The sequence below is a fragment of the Equus asinus genome, chromosome 14, assembly GCF_041296235.1.
Source record: "Equus asinus isolate D_3611 breed Donkey chromosome 14, EquAss-T2T_v2, whole genome shotgun sequence".
NCBI lineage: Eukaryota > Metazoa > Chordata > Mammalia > Perissodactyla > Equidae > Equus > Equus asinus.
This window is the reverse complement of record NC_091803.1, coordinates 39,432,244-39,451,949: the sequence shown is the minus strand read 5'-3', so window position 1 is coordinate 39,451,949 and position 19,706 is coordinate 39,432,244. Positions and strand designations below refer to the sequence as shown.

The 19,706-nt window shown below is 45.9% G+C and overlaps 1 protein-coding gene across 4 annotated transcripts in view; it reads left to right on the top strand.

Annotated features, from left to right (window-relative positions):
* SNX29 (sorting nexin 29) overlaps positions 1–19,706 on the top strand; it is a 577,711-nt gene that overhangs the window by 512,854 nt on the left and 45,151 nt on the right. Inside the window, exon 22 of one of the 4 annotated variants that reach the window (XM_070484907.1) lies at positions 4,603–5,208. The exons of the other annotated variants lie outside the window; for them this stretch is intronic. Within the exon in view, the coding sequence (XP_070341008.1) occupies positions 4,603–4,654 (52 nt within the window). The 3' untranslated portion in view covers positions 4,655–5,208. Of the gene's footprint in view, positions 1–4,602; positions 5,209–19,706 lie in introns of those variants that run through there. 4 annotated transcript variants of the gene reach the window in all.

Below are 19,706 nucleotides of genomic sequence, written 5' to 3'. Positions count from 1 at the left end.
CTGTTACTGTGGGGGACAGAGGCACCAAAGGTGGTGAGAACAGGACCCCCAAAGGCCTGGCAGCCCTGGGCCCTGCTCCTGGCCCCTGGGAGGGATGTTTCCGTGCAGCGGCTTCATAGGGTCTCACACCTTCAGTCCTGCTGGTGTCAGCCCTCGGCTCCCGTGAGCGATGCTCAAAACCTCACCACCCTCCGTCTGGGTCCCGGGTGAGCCTCCCACTTTAGCATCCATTACCATCCCTCGGGGGCTTGTTACACCCCAGACCGCTGGGCCCGCCCCCACAGCTTCTGCTCCTGGAGTGCTGGATGGAGCCTGAGAATGTGCATTTCTAGCAAGCTCCCGGGGCAGCCTCTGCTCCCGACCTGGGGACCCCCCTGGAGAACGTGCGCAGTAGAGGTAACAGCAGTGCTGACGGAAGTGAAGTGTTAGGGGCTAACATCCACTGAAATGTCTGCAGGATTCCGGTCCTTTGCAGAAATGACTCATTCTGTCCTCACCACACCCTATCAGGCTGGCGGATCACTATCATCACATGGAGCAGCAAACCAAGGCAGGGGGAGATTAACTACACACACCAGTAAGTGGCATTGCTGCCGGGTCTAAGAATGTTTGCATCGGGGACTTCAGACTCCCCAGCCCAGCGGAGAGAGGCCTCTGGGTGGAGGAGCGCACCGCTCCCCTCCTCCTCTCACAGGGCAGATGTGCCCAGACATCGCGCCCCAATTCCCAGAGCGGGGCCCTTGGAAAGGTTCCTGTGTGTTTCCATTCCTTCTTCAGGCTCAGGGGCCAGGTTGTAAGATGCTTGCGGCCTTGCAGGGGGACGTGGTGAGACCCTGTTTGGCCTTGAGCCTGAGCTCCCCCTTGCAGCCCCATTTATCAGAGGGCTGTGCCCTGGCGGGGAACAGCACCCTAAAGCCAGGTGCTGCCTTGATGCCCCATAGGCTGTGCTCCTTGGGTGGGAGGCCCCCCAGGACCCGGGACAGGACAACTGTGGTTCGAGGCAGGATTAGTGCACAGCTGAGACCCGAGCCAGGCACGCTTCTCCATAACTGTGTGCTTGCTTTAACCTGATGCGGCACAGGGAGGATTTCTGCCAGCAGGACAGAGAACAGCTCTCTGAGGTGGCAATATTTAAGCTGATACCCAAAGGGGAAGCAGGAGTTGATCTAGTAAAAATGAAGGGAACAGCCTTCAGGCAGAGGGAACAGCATGTGCACATGATCTGAGGTAGGAAAAAATTTAGCAAGAACCGAGTCTGCCTGCAGATTTGAAACGAACACTCTCTTTCCTCCCAGCTTTACTGTCTTCAACACGTCAAAAGACCTTGGCATTCATCTAGCTCACTCCAATAATTGTAATAGATTTGGGTGCTAACTATGTGCCAGACACCGTTCTTGGCATCGTGTATGGATTATTTCATACAATCTTCCAACAAATAGCTGAGGTGGGCACAACAATCCTGTTTTACAGATGAACAAATCGAGGCTCCGTTGGTTTAAGCACCTTGCCCAAGACAACACAGCTAGCAAGGCTGGTGGAGGGTCAGGGACTCCAGCCCTTGTCTCCCGATTCTGTGTCACCGTACCCCAGCTCTAAACTGCCTTGCCGGTGGGCAGGGTCTCTGTTCACATAGCTGGGCACATGCTCCATGCCCAGCACCGGGCAAATGCTTTCTTCTCATCGTCCCATTTAACCCTCACGACAGCCCCACGCAGTAGGTACCATCCTTCTCTTTAACAAGAATAGAATCAAGCCCAGAAAGATTCAGCCATGGGGTTGAGCTGGCCTCTGATCCCAGGTGGTCCGACCACTGTGTGGGTCAGGGGTCCCCAGTGCATCCTTGCATGGTCATCACAAGGCTCTGGATTAAAGACTTCTTCCCTGTGTGGTCACAGACGATGCCTCCACCCTCCACCCCATGCCCACCTGCTCTGGGGGAAGATGGTGTCAGGGACCTGAACTTGGGCGGCCAGTGATAGGGGAGGCTGTGGGTGAGGGCATGCCAGAGGCAAGCCGGAAACCCGCCGGGTGCAGCAGACAGGTTAAGTCACTCGGCAAAGAGCAGGCGTCCAGTCAGCACTCTCTGGATGGGCTGGATGGATGCAGGGAGCGATGGGAAGCGGACGAGGGGGTCTAGGGTCAGGGCTGCCTGGAGGGTGGAACAGGGGCATCAGGATCAAAGCCGGAAGAGCCCCAGGGAGTGAGGGGAAGCGTCTGCCACTCAGGTTTGTCGGCTTTCAAGCACGTGATGGCAAGGCCGGGCCAGACATCGCTAAGTTTCAGGGGCAGCAGCCACTGAGATCAGGATTTTAGTGCCCGGGTGACGAGTGCCCTCTGCCCCACCCCTTTCAGCGACTTAGCATCGGGCGAGGCCAACGGCTTCCGTTATGGAGCAGTGACTGTGCCAGGCGCATGCTCTGTGCTTTACCGCCATCATCTCCAAATCCCTTCACATCCGCCCAGCAGGGTCCCTGTGATCAGACAGGTGGGGGCCTTGCTGACATAACCCAGATGGTGAGAGCTGAGGCCAGGACTGAAACCTGGGCCTGGGGCCTCTAAAGCCCCTGCTTGCAGTCTGGGGACACTCCAAGGCTGTGATCCATGTTCCTAGACTGACTGCTGCATGTCCCCCTCCTCTCCTCCCTTCCGTCCTATTTGCATCCTCTGGTCCAAGCCCACTTTTCCAAATACGCTTGAGCCTTTCCCTTCCCCTAATCCCCTGGCACCCACCTTCCTCATCTTCTCATGACTCCTGTGCGCCAAGCCCTCACCTACCCCAGTCCCTTTGCACATGCTGCCTCCCCCCAGGCTGCTGTTCCTGCCTTCTCTGCCCCGCTCACTCATTCTTTGGGTCCAACATAACATCACTTTCCCAGAGAAGCCTTCCCCGACTTCCTGATCTACCTTCTCTCACCATCAGTCTCTCATAAACCCTGTAACATGTACCAATACTTTGATATTTATTTGCAACTTTGCATACTTACAGTGGCAGCCACCACGGCTAGACTGAGCTCTAGAGGGAATTGACCATGTAGGTTTTATGCCCCATGGCATCCCCATTGCCAGAACATAGTAGATACTCAGTGGATATTTGTTAAACGAATAATTAAGTGAGTAAATGATCATGCACCCTTACCGCTCTTCTCCATCTCTCCTGGTTAAAAGGCACAATTATCTACCGTCCTTCATGCGATTGCTCTGAAACACTGGCCAGGAAGGTGCTGATCAGGCCTTGGCCCTGAACTGTAACAGCCTGGAGAGTAAAGGCTCTGACTTAAGTCTTATTTTTCGCTGCATCCCACTCATTCCTGGTCTCCAAGTAGGTGGTCTGTGAAGGGAGGTGACGTGGTGGTCTTCTAAGGCTCACTCATCTTTAAACACCCTGCCCAGGCAGCTACAAACTCTGAACCAGGCAATGGGGTGCATCTGGGCCCCAAACACATCATTGGGACCATGGGACCTCAGTTTGCGCTCTGGAGACTGTCTCCAAGGACAGGGGTCCCGTGGAAGCAGAAATGTTTCGAGGGCTCCGTGTGTTCTGTGCCCGATCAGAGTGGGTCTCTTGGAAGGTGCTTTCTGCGGTTCCCTGACCCTGGCCAGGTAGAGGAAAGTGATGCCTGCCTCAACCAGAGGCAGGAAATTGTCTGATGCTGAATATTGCAATAGCTTTTTCATTCTGTGCAAAACGGAAGTGTTTCCCTGTCCCGCTTGAAATGAACTAGGTGAAATTGAAGAGGTTGCTTCGTCAAGTCCCATGAACCCGTGGAAAATGATTCTAATTTATCTCTGCAACACACTTGCCATTCTTAAAATCTCCTTTGTCTTTAATGCTGTTGCTGTAACTTGCATTTCCGTTTCTGCGTACTCGAAGGTTCACAAATGGTGCTGGTTCTTCTGTGTCTCCTCCTCCATTCTAACCTCTCAGGGTTAGAGACCCAAAGATGGGTGCTGGTCTCTTCTTTTCTGTCTGCACTCGCTCCAGAGAATCATACATTGCTTTGAACACTGTCTATACACTCATGATACCCCAGTTTATTTATTCATAGTCTCCCGTGGGAATGTCTAATAGGCATCTCAAATTTAACAGGCCCCCAACAGAAACCCCCAGACCTCCCCTAGCTTCGCTCCTCCTTTACTTGCTCCATGTCATGGTCAAGGGCACCTCCCCTCAGATGTTCAAGCTAAAACTTGAGTCACACTTGACTTTTTCCATCAGCCTCTTCCCACTACATTCCACACATCAGCAAGTCCCTTCTGCTCTCCCTCCGAAATCCATCTGTACTGGGTTGATTAGCATCCCCCTAAAATTCACATCCACCTGAACCTCAGAATGTGGCCGTATTTAGAAATAGGATCTTTGCAGGTGTAACTAGTTAAATTAAGATGAGGTCGTCCTGGATTAGCACGTCCTAAATCCAATGACCAATGTCCTTACAAGAAGAGGAGAGGAGGTGCAGCCACCATGGAGAGCAGTATGGAGATTCCTCAAAAAGCTAAAAATAGAACTACCATACGACCCAGCCATCCCACTACTGGGCATCTACCCAACCAATTTGAAATCAACAATCCAAAGTAACATATGCACCCCTATGTTCATTGCAGCACTATTCACAATAGCCAAGACGTGGAAACAATCCAAGTGCCCATCAACTGATGATTGGATAAAGAAGATGTGGTAATATACACAATGGAATACTACTCAGCCAGAAAAAAAGACAAATTCATCCCATTTGCAATAACATGGAAGGACGTGGATGGAATTATGCTAAGCAAAATAAGCCAGTCTGAGAAAGACAAACACCAGATGATTTCACTCATATGTGGAATATAAACAAATACATGGACAAAGAAAACAGTTCAGTGGTTACCGGGGAAGGGGGGTGGGCACAGGGGGTGAAGGGGAGCACTTATTTGGTGACAGTCAAGAAATAATGTACAACTGAAATCTCACATCGATGTAAACTATTATGATCTCAATAAAAAAAAAAAGAGAAGAGGACACACAGATGAGGAGGCATGTGAAGACGAGGCAGAAATTGGATGACGAAGCTACACGCCAAGGAACGCCAAGCATTGCCGGCCACCCCCGGGAGCTGGGACAAGGCCAGGAAGGCCTCTCCCCAGAGCCTGCAGAGGGAGCGTGGCCCTGCCGACACCTTGAGTCAGAACTTGTAGCCTACAGAATTGTTGGAGAATAAATTTCCGTTACTTTCAGCCACCGAGTTTGCGGTAATTTGTAAGAGTAGCTCCGGGAAGAAACTAACGCACTCTCCAAACCCATCGACTTCTGATGCCGCTCTCTTCCAGGTCACCATCAGCCCTCGCTGGGATGCCCTGACAGCCTGCCAGCACACACACCCTTCAACATATATGCACACAAAGCAGATATCTATACACGTATAAGTTATACAGAAATACAGTAGGTGTGTATCTGTATGTGTCGCGTGTGTGTAATATACACTAGTATAACCACCTCGCAAAACAAGATGGAGAACATTTCCTTCATCCCAGAAAGTTCACTGCTGCCCTTTTCTAGCTAATCCCTACCCCCACCCCTGCCAGGCAACCGCTCTGATTTCTATCCCCGTACATTCGTCTGCCTGTTCCTGGGCATCAGATACTTGAATCATATGTATGGACTCATATCTGGCTTCTTTTGCTCGGCATAATCTTTTCCAGACTCATCCATGGTGTTGTGTATATCAGTAATTCATTCTCTTTTTCCACTGAGTTATCCCATGGGACCAAATAATGTTTCAAAAATACAATCAGATCATATCATCTCTGTGCTTAAAACTCTCTCCATGGGCTTAGACTGAAATACAATCCCCGACTGTGGCCCTGAATCCCGCCGACGGCCTTGACCCCACGACCTGGCAGGACCCGCGCTGGCCGCCTGCTCCTGGGGCACCGCTGCACTGTGGCCTCCCCTCGTCTTCCTCAGACAGGCCCAGCGCATCCTGGCCTCTTAGTCAGAAGCTCGCATCTCTGAATCCTTCTCCTCCTCTGTTCTCAAGTCATACGTCGTCTCCCCAGAGAAGCCTTCCCTGGCCATCTTGTGCAAAAGAGTACCGCACACATACTGCCATGTTCTACTTTATTCCAAATTAGCTTACGGTTTACTTGTATCTGAGTGGTGCATCCTCAACAATATTTGTTGAATGAATGAATGAAGTGATTTGCAAGAAAGTTCAGCTACAGGCTATACTTTTGGTGGTACTCATTAGTGCTGATGACTGATATCCCTGGTTCCTTCTAGGCACTCTTTGACGTTGGGCATAGCCATGTGACTGGCCTTGGCCTGTGAAATCTGAAAGGAAGTGATGTGTGTCTATTCCAGGTGGAAGCTCGAAAGGCTGGTTATGACTCACCTTCGCATCCCTCTGCCATGGTGATCATGCAAGTTCACCTTGAGAGAGACCCTCTACCAGCCTGGGCAACAGGCTGACTCCAGTGACCGGAGGCCTCTTGCTGACCTGTAATGAACACATATTATGAACAAGAAACAAACTCTTACTGTGTGAAGACAATGACATTTGGGGGATGTTTGTTACCGCAGCATAACCTATTCTATCCTGACTGGTACAGTTTTCTTCTCATAGGCATTCTCCACATTCCTCTCCTTCCCCTGTCTCTTGAACCCCTCTGATCTGGCATTTGCCTGGCCACTGACCTGAAACCACTCTTTGTTAAGATAGCCAATGCCCTTAACACAGTGAAACCCAGTGGTCAAGTCTGGGTCCTCATGTGACTTGACCATTAGCAGCATCCAATGTGGCTGCTCACTCTCTCCTTCTTGCAATCCTTTCTCCACTTGGGTCACAGGACGCCCTGCTCTCCTGGAGTCCTTCCTACTTTCTGGACTCTCCTGTCCCATCTCTTTTTCTGGTTCCTCCTCATCTCCCCGACCTCTTCATGTGGAGCTCCGCAGGGCTTGGGTCCCAGACCTCTTCTCTCCACTTCCTAGTGACGTCATCAGCCTCTTGGCTTTAAGTGGCAGCCACATGCTGATGACTCTCAAATTTAAATGCGTAATTCATAGTGTTCCTCTGAACTCCGGGCTTGTGATTTCTCCTGCTCACTGGCCAACTTGCTATCTCTTTGACATCTCAAACTTAATACGTCCTAATGGAAGTCCTGATCTTCCCCTCAAATGTGCTCCCCCCCCAATCTTTCCCCACTCAGGGTCCCTAAGTAAGTATGATGAGCAGGCCAGAAACTCTGGAATTCTCTTTTAGTCCTTCCTTTCTTTCATGCCTCACACATCCAACTTATCAGCAATTCCTGTCAAAATATATCCAGGATCCAGCCACTTCTCACCATCTCCTTGGCTACCACCCTGTTCCAAGCCACCTGTGCCTCCCACCTGGATTGTTGCATTAGCCTCATAACTGACCATCTTCCGACCCCTGCCCCCATAATGATAGTGATCAACCCAACAGCTTAGCAAACAAATCCCCTGGAAAATGTTACTTTTTTTCTTAAATCCCTCTAATTGCTCCTCATCTCTGTCAGAGTAAAATCCCAAATCCTTAACAATGGCCTATAAAGGCACTAACCATCCAGCCCCTAGTGGCCTCCCGGCCTTGTCTCCCACGAGCCGCCTCAATTCCTCCAGCCACGCTGACCTCCTGGGGCATCCAGCACCCACTTCAAGGCCTGTGCAGTTGCTATACCTGCTCGGGACACTTTGCCCCCAGGTCTTTGCTCAAATGTCACCTTCTCAGTAAGGCCCACTCTGACCAGTCTATTTAAATAATGTGGTGGGCAGAAATTTAAGATGACCCCAGTGACCTTCTAGAGTGGGTGGAACCTCTGAAGTAATGAGATATCACTCCTGTGGTTATATCACCTTACATGGGGACAAAAGGGATTTTGGAAATGTAATTAAGGTTCCTAATCAGTTGACTCTGAATTACTTAAAAGGGAGATCATCAGGGGGGCCTGAGCCCATCACACAAGCCCTTTAAATCTGGCTCTAGAGGTGAGAGATAGAAGCACCCAGAAATTCAAAGCATGAGAAGGACTTTATGCACTGCTGCTGGCTTTGCAGATGCTGGGGGCCATGTGGGCAGGACCACAGAGCAGCTCCCAACTGACAGCCAGCAAGGAAATGGGGACCTCAGTCTTACGGCCACAAGGGACTGAATTCTGCCAATGACAAGGAGGAGCTTGGAAGCGGATTTTTCCCCATATCTTCCAGATGAGAACTCAACCCTGCCAGCACCCTGATTTAGCTTTGTGATGCCCTGAGCAGAGAACGTACCCACACTGTGCTGGACTCCCAGTCTACCGAAGGGAGCCAACGCATGTGTGCTGTTCTAGGCTGCAGTGTGTGTGATCATTTTTCAGGCAGCAATAGAAAACTAATGCAAATAATCACCTCAAACCTCTAGAGGGGTAGAAGATATGTGCAATTCATATGTCACACAAACAACTCAGATCCAGAAGATAAAGAACTCCTACAAGGCAATAAGAAAAAAGACAGGCAACCCAATAGAAAAATGAGCAAGACATCTGCATAGACACTTCATAAAAGAAGATAGCCAGGTGGCTAATAAACATGAAAGAGTACTGAATGTCCTTAGTCGTCAGAAAATGCAAATTAAAACTGAAAGGAGAGAGCAATCCACAGCCACCAAAATCCAAGAATGAAAAAGGCAGGAAATATGAGGTATTGGCCAGGATAGAATTCTCATACCCTGCCAGTGGGAGAGCAAATTGGTACAAATGCTTTGGAAGACTGACATATCTACTGAGGCTGAACACATGTGTACCCTGTGATCCAGCAATTCCGCTCCTGGGTGTCTGCCCAGCAGAAATTAGTACACGTGTCCAGTACAAGACGTGCACGAGAATGTTCCCACAGGCATTATGTCTGATGACTGGCAACGGCCTGGCCCTGCGAAGTCTCTCACCTCCTTCTACTCACCCCCTCGCTTATTCTGGCTTCCTTGCTATTTCTTGAACACAGCAGGAACTCTCCTCTCTCGGGGGGCCTTTGCACTTGCTGTTCCCTCTGCATGAGACTCTCTTGTCCTAGGGCAGTAGAAGCTCCACCTTACGTATGCCCCCAGCTCGGCCCCCAGCTTCCTTGAAGTCTTTGCTGGAATGTCACTCTCTCATTGAGGCCTTCCCAAACCACCCCATTTAACACTGTAAATGACCTTCCACAGGACACTCCTTCCCCACAGCCCTGCCTGTGTTGCTCCGTCATAGTTATCATCCAACGTACCATATATTTTGCTTATTAATTTGTTACTGTCTCTCCCCACCCATAGAATGTACACTCGTACAAGGCAGTGGTTTATCCTCTCCATTCCTGGACCCTAGACCAGGTGCTCAGTCATCATTTGTTGGATGGATGGATAGCTATCAGACTAAGAGGAAAAATAACCGAACTTGACCATTGTGCACAGCGACTTTATGTGCCCTCCTGCACTGATTGAAAATCACACTGAAAGGTAGGGGACACACCAGTAACTACATCTGGCTGTTTGAAAGGAAGGTTCACATCTGCCTACATCTTACCAAGGTCTAGTGTTTCGCTATTGAAAGTAGACTTGACTTTTTGTTCAAGGCAGCTTGCCATTATTGTCAATAAAACGAACTTGAGGAAAATGGGAAAAGCAGAGGCCAAGAACACATGTGCTCAGGAAGCAGAGCAGGACACCATATAGCCCTTGGATATAAAACCTGCGATGGCCGAGAGGCAAATTCGTGCTGGATGGCGCGATGAGACCAGACGACTGCTCTCCTTCCTGATGCCGTTCCTCCCGACCCCCTGAACCGAAGCCGCTGACTCAGCACCGCTCCCGCATCCCTGTGCGAGACGAGCGCGCCTCCATGCTCGGAGGCCAGAGTTTAGGGAAGGGACTCCGTGAGAAGCTGCGCTGGCTCTGGGGGACAGGAGGAGGAGGCTGGGTCTCCGAGGGGCCCTAGGTTGACAGCCACCATGTGACGCCAACTTCTCTTCACCACAGTGCTTCCGAGTGTTCTTGTCTGCAAATTTCTGAGCATGAACTCGCAAGTCTCTTTTTCACTTAGAAATCATGAGATGTGTTCTAAAATAATATGCTATTTATATTTTCATACAGACCCCCGAAAGAAACATCTTAAGAGAATGAGATTTGCAGAAAGAGAACTTTTTAGATTTGTATTTCTTCCCTATGAACTGTCTTAACCATCCTCTGGCACGTGGACTCCATCTTGGCAACTGCTGCGCTAGCTGAAGTTTTAAGATTCTCCCTAACTGGTTCCAGAAGAGCAATCATAGCAAATGAACCAGAGCCTGAGCAGCAGGAAGTTTTGTCCTAAGAGCGTCATTGCCCTCACAGTTGTCACCAGCCACATTCATCACGATGAGGGACTTTGAAAACAAGAACAAGAGAACAGGGCAAAAGGCATCGGGGGACCATTCCCATCCTTCCTTTTCATCTGTACATCCTTGGCCTTTTCTTCCACCCCCTTCTAGAACTTTCTATCTAAAACTGCTGAATTTGGTTAGACCATGTAGCTGGGCTGAGGAAATGTGTCCTGGGCCACTTGCACATTATGAGGTCGAAAGACTTCTTCTCAAAGGCCAGCCAGTTTGTTCCTGGAGGCCACTGTGGCAGACACTCTTGAAGCCCCTCGACACCCATTCTCCTCTCCTTCTATTATCTCAGAATAGTCCGAGATTTTATGGGACACATGGCCACCCAGGATTTAGACTGTATTTCCCAGCCTCTTGGCAGTTGTGTAGCCATGTGACTAAGTTCTGGCCAAGAGGATGTAAGCAGAAGTGAAATGTGCAGTTTCTTTAAAAGATGCTTGCCCTCCCCTTTTGCCCTTCCTACTGGCTAAACTGTGGCCATGAGGGGGCACCATCTTGGGCGTGTGGACAAGGGCAATAGCTTCGGGATGGCAGAGCAACAAGACACAAAGAGCTGGGGCCCTCGACAACTTTGCAGAGCAGAACCGTCTGTGTTTTGTTTAGGGCGATGTTATTCTGAGTCTCTTGTTTACAGCTGAAATTAGTCAGTAACACCTATGTTGACAAACTAGAGAAAATCTAGGAAACGTCCACCAGATAATGTGGGATCTGGAGCTTGTGTCTTAAAATCAACATTGGACACCTAACACGTGTTTAGCCCAGGGAAGAGAAGCTTAAGGTGAAACATGACAGCTGCTTCAGACACCCAAAAGGCTTGTCCCCAGGGACAGAAAAGGGTGGTCTTACTCTGGTAACTGCAGAATATTTGTTGAATTGGTTAATGAGTGAATGAGATTTGATGTGTGGAAGTTTCAGGAAGGCATATTTTGGTTCCAAAAAGGAAAATCCCTTTTAAACAACTGAGGTTAATAGAGAAGAGAGGGAAGACAGTCAAGGTTAACTGAGGAGCTACTATATGCCAGGCAAGGTGGGAAGCACTCAGCATCCTGCTTGTGATGTCATCGCATTCTATTCTATCATCCAGTGTGAATTTCCAGACTACAAATTCATTCACGGTGTATACCTTAAGTCGAGGTCCTTCTCCATTTCTCCAAAGTAGACAGACAAATGGTCAAAAGCACGTGAAAAGACGCTCAACATCATTAGTCAGAGAAACACAAGTTGAAACCACAATGATACACCATGGTACACTTAACTAGGATGGCTGTAGAAAAGACAGACAATAACAAGTGTTGGCAACGATTTGGAGAAACAGGAATGCTCAGGTGTTGCTGGTGGGAATGTGAAAGAGGACACCTGCTTGGAAAATAGTCTGGCAGGTCCTCAAAAGGCTAAACATAGTTACCATATAACCCAGCAATTCTACTCCTAGGTATATACCCAGGAGAACTGAAAATATATGTTCATACAAAAATTTGTATGCAAATGAACTTAGCAGCATTATTCATAAGAGCCCAAAAGTAGAAACAACCTAAATGTCCATAAGCTGAGGAATGAATAAACAAAATGGGGTCTATCCATACAATGGATTAATAGCTGGCCGTAAGAAGGAACATGGTACAACATGGATGAACCTTGAAAACATTATGGTAAGTGAAAGAAACCAGACACAAAAGGACAAATAATGTATGATTCCACTTATATGGGATGTCCAGCATAGGCACAGCCACAGAGATGGAAAGTAGATGGTGGGTTGCAGGGTCTGGGGGGACGAGGAGAATGGGGCGTGATGGCTAACTGGCATCAGATTTCTTTTTGGGGTGATGAAAATATCCTAAAATTAGATAGTGATGATGGTTGCACCATCTTTGTGAATCTGCAAAGAACTATTGAAATATACACTTTAAATGAATGAATTGTACTTGAGTTATATCTCCATAAAGCTATTTTTAGAAAATCCTTATCAGCCCTCTGTTGCCTAATGCTATATCCATGTGCACCATTTTTTACGTAATATTTTCCTTTAAAGCCACTCAATATTTTTTTTACTAAATATATATTTTTTTAAATTTTGTATTATTCTCTTTAACGAAAAAGCTAGTATCACTTGAGAGAAAGAAGGTAACTATTGACAAGCTACATCTGTTCTGATTGGTCAGCGTCCATGCCACCCCTGTCATTAAACATTTTTAATTTAAATAAATAAAGCCCATCACAAACTCCTAAGATCTGTTGTCTGAAGTCTGCTCTCACTTTGTTTAAAAAAAAAAAAAGAGAGGAGGTGGGGAGGAATTAGTGTTAGAGGGGTTTTAAAAGCAAATTAGCCACATGCGAGATTTTCTCCTAGATGTGACCAGACTTAAAAGGGACAGGAAGGAGGAATAACTTCCCATGACGTGATCTGACACTGTTTCATGTGGCAGCCATGAGCTGCCTCAAATGACATCTAGCTGAAGGGTGTACCAACACTGTGGAGACACTGACTTCACGAGAAAGTCCTGCCTTCAGTCCTAAATAAATTTAAACTTCTTGAGAGTAGAGACGGTGGTCTCCTTCCCCGCTGGATCCCTCGATGTCTAGAACCTTTTAGGGAACATACTTAGCCCTAAACATATGTTAGCAGTTGCTGTCACTCCTCCTCAGGGTCACCTCTGCGTTTTTGCTATGCTAACGGCTGAGGTTTTTCTCTCTCAAAGGGTTGAGTTTTGTGTCAACAAACCGTTTTCATGGGGAGGTTAGACGTCATCCATCGGGAACATGCAAAATATTCCTGTGCAGGGGCTTGTGGTGCTGGCCAACCGTGAAGGCTCTTCCAGCCGTGAGGTCAGTGAAGATAATGAAACCATCCAGTGCCAGCTCCATGCGAGGCAGCAAAAGAGCACGGGCTTCTCGGGCAGGGAGCTGTGACCGCTGCCAGCTTGGCACTCTCTCCAAAACTCAGTTGTTCCATCTGTACAATGGGGATACCATTCCTAGCTTTCAGGGCTATCTCGAGAGTTAAAGATATATTTAGAAAGGTAGAGAATTCAGGGAAAAGAGGGCAATATAAGGACTGAATTGTAGCCAAGCCAGTTTTCCATCATTGCCTTTTTCATGGGGACAAGAAGGGAACAGCAGAAAAAGTGGACCCAGGAGGCCAGTCTGAGGTGGACCTGTCTCCTCACCATGCTTCTTCAAAGTAGAGGTGAGCTAACGTTTCAGCTCTATCTTAATTTCTCTTATCAGCAAGCACTTTATCTCATCAGTTTGTTCAGAGGTAGAAACACTGCTGTCTCTTCCACTTCCAGCTATGACGACGTACCTGTTACCTGAGTGACCCTCCCGCAGTAAACAACTATAAAACTGGCAAAATATAGGGAATAATTGTGCTTAGACTTTGTACAGCCTTTGAACTTTGTACGGCTCAGACAAGGGGAACAAACGAGGGGAACCAGCTGTCTGCCGGGAGAGTCACTGTGGACCACAGCAAAGGATAGAGAGTCCAGAGAGAACAAGGAGGAGATAGAGATCGGGGTTTGGAGCAAATGAAGTGGATGAAATTTGTTGGGCAGGGTCCTGGAGAGAAGGGAGCTGGGTAGAGAAGGCGATACAGAAATCCACATTGGGTCCCTTTGAGTATTTGGCTGAGCATGAGGCTGTCAATGCCAATGTCAATACTCCATGATACTGGCCGTGAGCAGCTTCTCGGGAAAGAACCACCCGGGAAAGAACAATTAGTGGGGAGCTGTGAGCTGAACAAATACCAGAGCTATGTGGGCGGGGAAGCATCTGAGTTCCAACCAACCAGAGTGGAGAGGCCCCACTGAACACACAGGGCATGAGAAGAGAACTGGGAGAGGCCACACTTAGGATTAGGCTAACTGAGCCCTAAAATACAGACAACTCTAGATATATGCTAACGGATTTCTAAAGGATCGTGTCAATTCACAAATGCATAACTGCCTGCTGAAACAAAAGTCTCTTAAGACAGAATCCAGACATTCAACAACTTAGAATCCATAATGTCCAATATACAGTGGAACATATACTACACATGAAAAAGCAGGAAGATGTAAGCATAAGCCAAAGAATAGTCAGTCAATGGAAACATATCCAGAAATGAGCGAGGATGGAATTAGCAGACAAGAACTTTAAAATGGCTATTATCAATATGTTCAAGGATTTAAAGGAAAACAAGAACATAATGAGGGAATAGGGAATTTCAATACAGAAGTGGAAATATTCTATAAAAGTTGGAAGCTTTGGAACTGAAAAATACCTAAAAGGAAGATTTTTCACTGGATGGAATTAAAAGATTAGACACAGCACTAAAAAATAGAAAAAGATTAATGAACTTGAAAACAGAGCAATAGAAATTATCCAAACTGAAGCAGAGAGAGGGAAAACAGAGCCTCAGTGAATGTGGGAGAATATCACGCAGTCTAACATACGTGGGGTTGGAGCATCAGAGGAGACGAAAGATTGGGGCAGGGTTTCCATTCTAAAGCCGAGCTTAGATTGAAGTGCATAGCTCTAAAAGAAATGTGTGAAATCAATGATTGAAGTCTCTATCTTAAAAAGTAAGAAAAAGGAGAGTAAATTAAGCCCAAAGCTAGCAGACAGAAACAATAAAGAGTGTAAGTCAGTGAAACAGAAAACATAACAGAGAAAATTTAAAAAGACAGTTGATTCTTTGAAAAAGTTGATAAAATTGATACGCCACTAGCCAGATCGATTAAGATATAAAGGGAACAGAAAAAATAAATTCTTGACACCAGGAATGAAAGAAAGGACATTGCTACAATCTTACAGACATTAAAAGGATAAGAGAATTTTATGAACAATTATTTCAATAAATTTGACAACCTAAATTTTTTAAAAAATCCATAAATTCCTTGAATGAAACAAATTACCAAAACTGACCTGGAACCAATAGAAAATCTGAATAGTTTTATATCTATTAAAATATTTGAATTCTTTATGAAAAAGCACCCCATAAAGAAAACTCCAGGCCCAGAGAACAGCTTCACTGGTGAATTTTATCAAACATTTAAGGAATTTTATCAAACAATATGAGTGCTACACAAACTCTTTCACAAAAGAGAGGAGGAGAGAATATTTTCAACTCATTTTAAGAGGCCAGCATAATTCTAATGCAAAACTAAGCAAAGACTTTAGAAGGAAAAGAAACTACACACCACCACCTCTCATGATATATACACAAACATCCTTAAAATATTCAAAACTCAAATCTAGAAATCATGGGAAGTTTGATTCCATAATGCAATGTTGGTTTAACATTTGAAAATCAGTACAATTCTCCACATGAAGAAGATAAAGGAGAAAAACCATAGTTATCTCAACTGATGCAGAAAAAGCTTTGAAAACAGTCAACATGTATTTATGATAAAAACATCCAGAAAACCTGATAAAATGTATTCACAAAAAAACCTATAGCTAATACCAAACTTGTGGTGAAAGACAGCTTCCCCCTAAGATTGAGAACAAAGCAAAGATGTCTGCTCTGGTCATTTCTATTTAACATTTTACTTGAGGTCCTAGCCAATGCAATAAAAAAGAAAAAGGCATAAAAGAAAGGAAGAGCTAAAACTATATTTATTTATAAATTATGCAATTGTATGTGTAGAAAATCCTAAGGAACCTACAAAAAAAAAAAACCCTACTAAAATAAGAAAATTAGCAACATTGCAAGATATGAGGTCAGTGTACAAAAAAAGAGTCAGTTTATTATATCAGCAATAAATAATTGGAAAATGAAATTTTAAAAGTAACATTTACAATAGCATCTAAAACTATAAAATACTTAGGGATGAATTTCAACAGATATATAAAACCTCACTGAAAATGACAAAACATCACTGAGAGAAAACAATCTAAATAAATGAAGAGATATATTATGTTCATGGATTGGAAGATACAATGTTAAGATGTCAATTCTTCTCAAATTCACATACAGATTTAATGCGATCTCAATATAAATTTCAGCAAGATTTTTTTTTTGTAGACATTGAAAAGCTGAATGTAAAATTTATATGGAGATGCAGAGGTCCTAACATAGCCAAAATAATTTTGGAAAGGAAGTATGGCTTTGACAGAAAAATGGAACGATGAAACAGAAGAGAGAGCCTTCCAGCAGATCCACAGTTATGAAATCCATTACTTTTCTTAAAAAGGTGCCAAAATAATTTAATGAGGGAAGGAAAACCTTTTCAACAAATGGTGCTGGAACAACTAGATGTCTATATAGGAAAAAAGTGAACTTTGACCCATACGTTACTTCATGCACAGACATTATAACGAGATGGATCAAAGACCTAATGTTACTGCTAAAAATAAAGATTCTAGAAAACATAGGAATATATCTTACCCATCTTGGGCTGGGCAAAGATTTCTCAGAGAAGGCACAGAAATAATCATAAAAACTTAAAAATATTAAAAATATACTTCATCAAAAAATTCTATACATCAAAAGACACCATTAAGAAAATAAAAAGCCACTGACTAGGAGAAAAATAATCATAATACCTATATCTGACAAAGGATTTGTATCTGGAATATATAAATAAGTTTTATATCTCAATAAAAAATAATGAAATAAAATTAGGAAAGACTTGAAGACCCGTTTACAAAGGAAGATGTAGAAATGCCCAATGAACACGTGAAAAAGGACTCAATATAATTAGTTGTAAGGAAATGCAATTTGCAATCAATGACACGCCCATCAGAATGGCTAAAATTGAAGGCTGTCAACACCACACGTTGGCAAGAATGTGGGGCAACTCAACTCACACTTAGCGGAAGTGAGTAAAATGGTACAAACAGTCTGACAGTTTCTCATAACATTTAACGTAAACCTTCTCTATGACCCAGCCATTCCACTCACAAAATACATGAAATTTTTTTTTTAAAAAAACCTTTTCCAAGAATGGTCATGGCAACTTTATTCATAATAGCCCAAACCTGAGAACTACCCACATTCAACACTAGGTGAATAGAGAACAGTGTCTTCATGCAGTGGGATACTATTCAGCAACAAAAGAATGGACTACGGATAAATATAACAACATGGAAGGACCTCAGAAACATGCTGTATGAAAAAGGCTGGACTCAAAAACAAGACTTACTGTATGGTTCTGTTACATGAAGTTCTAGAAAGGGCAAAACCCATCCACAGCGAAAGAATTCAGAACAAGGGTGGCCACTCGGGTGGGGCTGACTGGGAAAGGACACGAGCCATCTTTCCAAGGAGTGAAAACACTGCGTCTTGATAAGAGTGTGGGTTATACAGATGTATGCATCTATCATTCAACTCTACACTTAAGATCTATGCATTTTCCTGTATGTAAATATCTCAATCTTGAAAAGATTTAAAAGTTGAAAAACAACACTGCTGCCCGTCCTAAGTTGCAGGTTGTCTTCAGCTGCACTTCTTGTGCAGAGAAAGCCAGAGACTAGTCTCCCCCTCCTCCCGACCATCTCGGCAGCCCACGTTTATTGAGCACTTACTGTGTACTGGGCACTCTCCTAAATGCTTTATGCAGAGTAACCGCCAACATTCACAAGCGGTCTTTGCGATATTCATCGTTTTCGCTTTCCAGATGGAAAAGGCAGATGCACACATTCCCGCTGATGGCCTCACTGGGGAGCTCCTTATAAATGCATTTCAGTTAATAATGATGGCGACACCACTTCCCAAGGTGACACGGCTTTGCTACTAGCAAGGTGATGTCACATTTTATATTTAATTAAGTCAGGTTCATGTGTGAAGGTTGTAGACAAAGCTAATCAAGACGAGACTGAAATACAGGCTTTCTGGAGTACATGTTGCACTGGTCCCTGGAGGAGAGGGGCTGGTTGGGATGCTGAGGTTGGTGAGGAAGGCTATGTCCTGCCTGGGGACTTTAGGGGTCACATTCAGGTCATGCTGGGTCCCCCCATGCAAGCTCCCATCCCTCACACAACCCTATTCTTCTCTAGAGGCACAAATCTGACCTGTCAGGCTGTCATAGAAGGAATTCAGGAGAACTCTAAAGTCCCGGGACATCAGTGTATAAATTTACCATTTATACATTTCTAATTTTACAATTATAAGTATACGTTTATAATTGATGCCATTTATAATTCAGGGAAACAGCTGAATTGTAATTGGAGCCCGTTATCATTAAGCCCGTCAATATCTGTGTGTCCCTTGCTACATGTGGCCAAAAATGAGAAGAACCCCAGTGCTTCAGAGTCCCTGTTTGTGTAGATACAGTGCTTTCTACGTTTCTGTTGGAGACTGGGGGAATCTCACCCCTTCATGTGATGCCCCTAATGGCCGTCACATGCCTTTGTGCACATGGGGAAGAAGTGTTTCCTTCCCTGGGCAGATGCAGCCCCACGCGCACGTGCACAGACTTGGCAGGCGGGGCACAGGTTGGGTTTCGTCTCCCAGTTGCCCCATGGAGGGGCATCCCGGAATTGTCTGCCACCTGCCCAACTACACACAGCAGCCCTTACAGAGGGCTGGGATTTCCATCCGAGGGGTAATGAAAGCAATCAGAACTGCCTTCCACCCCAAAACAGTTTGCCGTGTCTCACCCACAGGGCTTGGCTGTGGTGAGCAAGCATCTTTGCAACTGCACCTCCAACAAGCGCCCTGCATAGACAACGAGGCATGCACCTTTGGCTGACGGCTAAGGGCTGGCTGCTGGGTGGGTAATATGAGTTTTGCCGAACTGCTCAGTCTCTGATATCACAAAACCCCATCCCTCTGCAATGAGAGCAACCAAGGTAAAGCCAAACCGAGAGAGACAGGCTGGCCCTGCGTTTTGTTGGGTTCTCAGATCCTGGCTGCCGTAGCTCAGGGGCCCTCTGCCACCTGCCCTCATTCTCACGCCACAGATCCCAACCTGATCCTGCCCATCTTCCCTGGGTCAAGTCAAAGTCATTGTTTTTTTATTTTTTGTGTTTTTTTGTGTGAGGAAGATTGGCCCTGAGCTAACATTTGTGCCCATCTTCCTCTAGTTTGTATGTGGGACACTGCCACAGTGTGGCTTAACTCGCAGTGCTAGGTCTGTGCCTGGGATCCAAACCCGCGAACCCCAGGCCACCGAAGTGGAGCACATGAACCTAACCACTATGCCACTTGGCCAGCCCCTGGTGGTTTTTTTTAAGCCACTCTGTAGGGTGAGAAATGAGACCCAGAGAGTAAGGGTGTGTCCAAAGTCACACAGCTAATAGTGTCAGAGCCAAATTCAAACCCAGGGCTACCAACCATAAATTTGGTGTTCCTCCCATATGTCCATCTTACTTGGGGTCCAAACCAGGAAGACACCCCCAAATATCAATA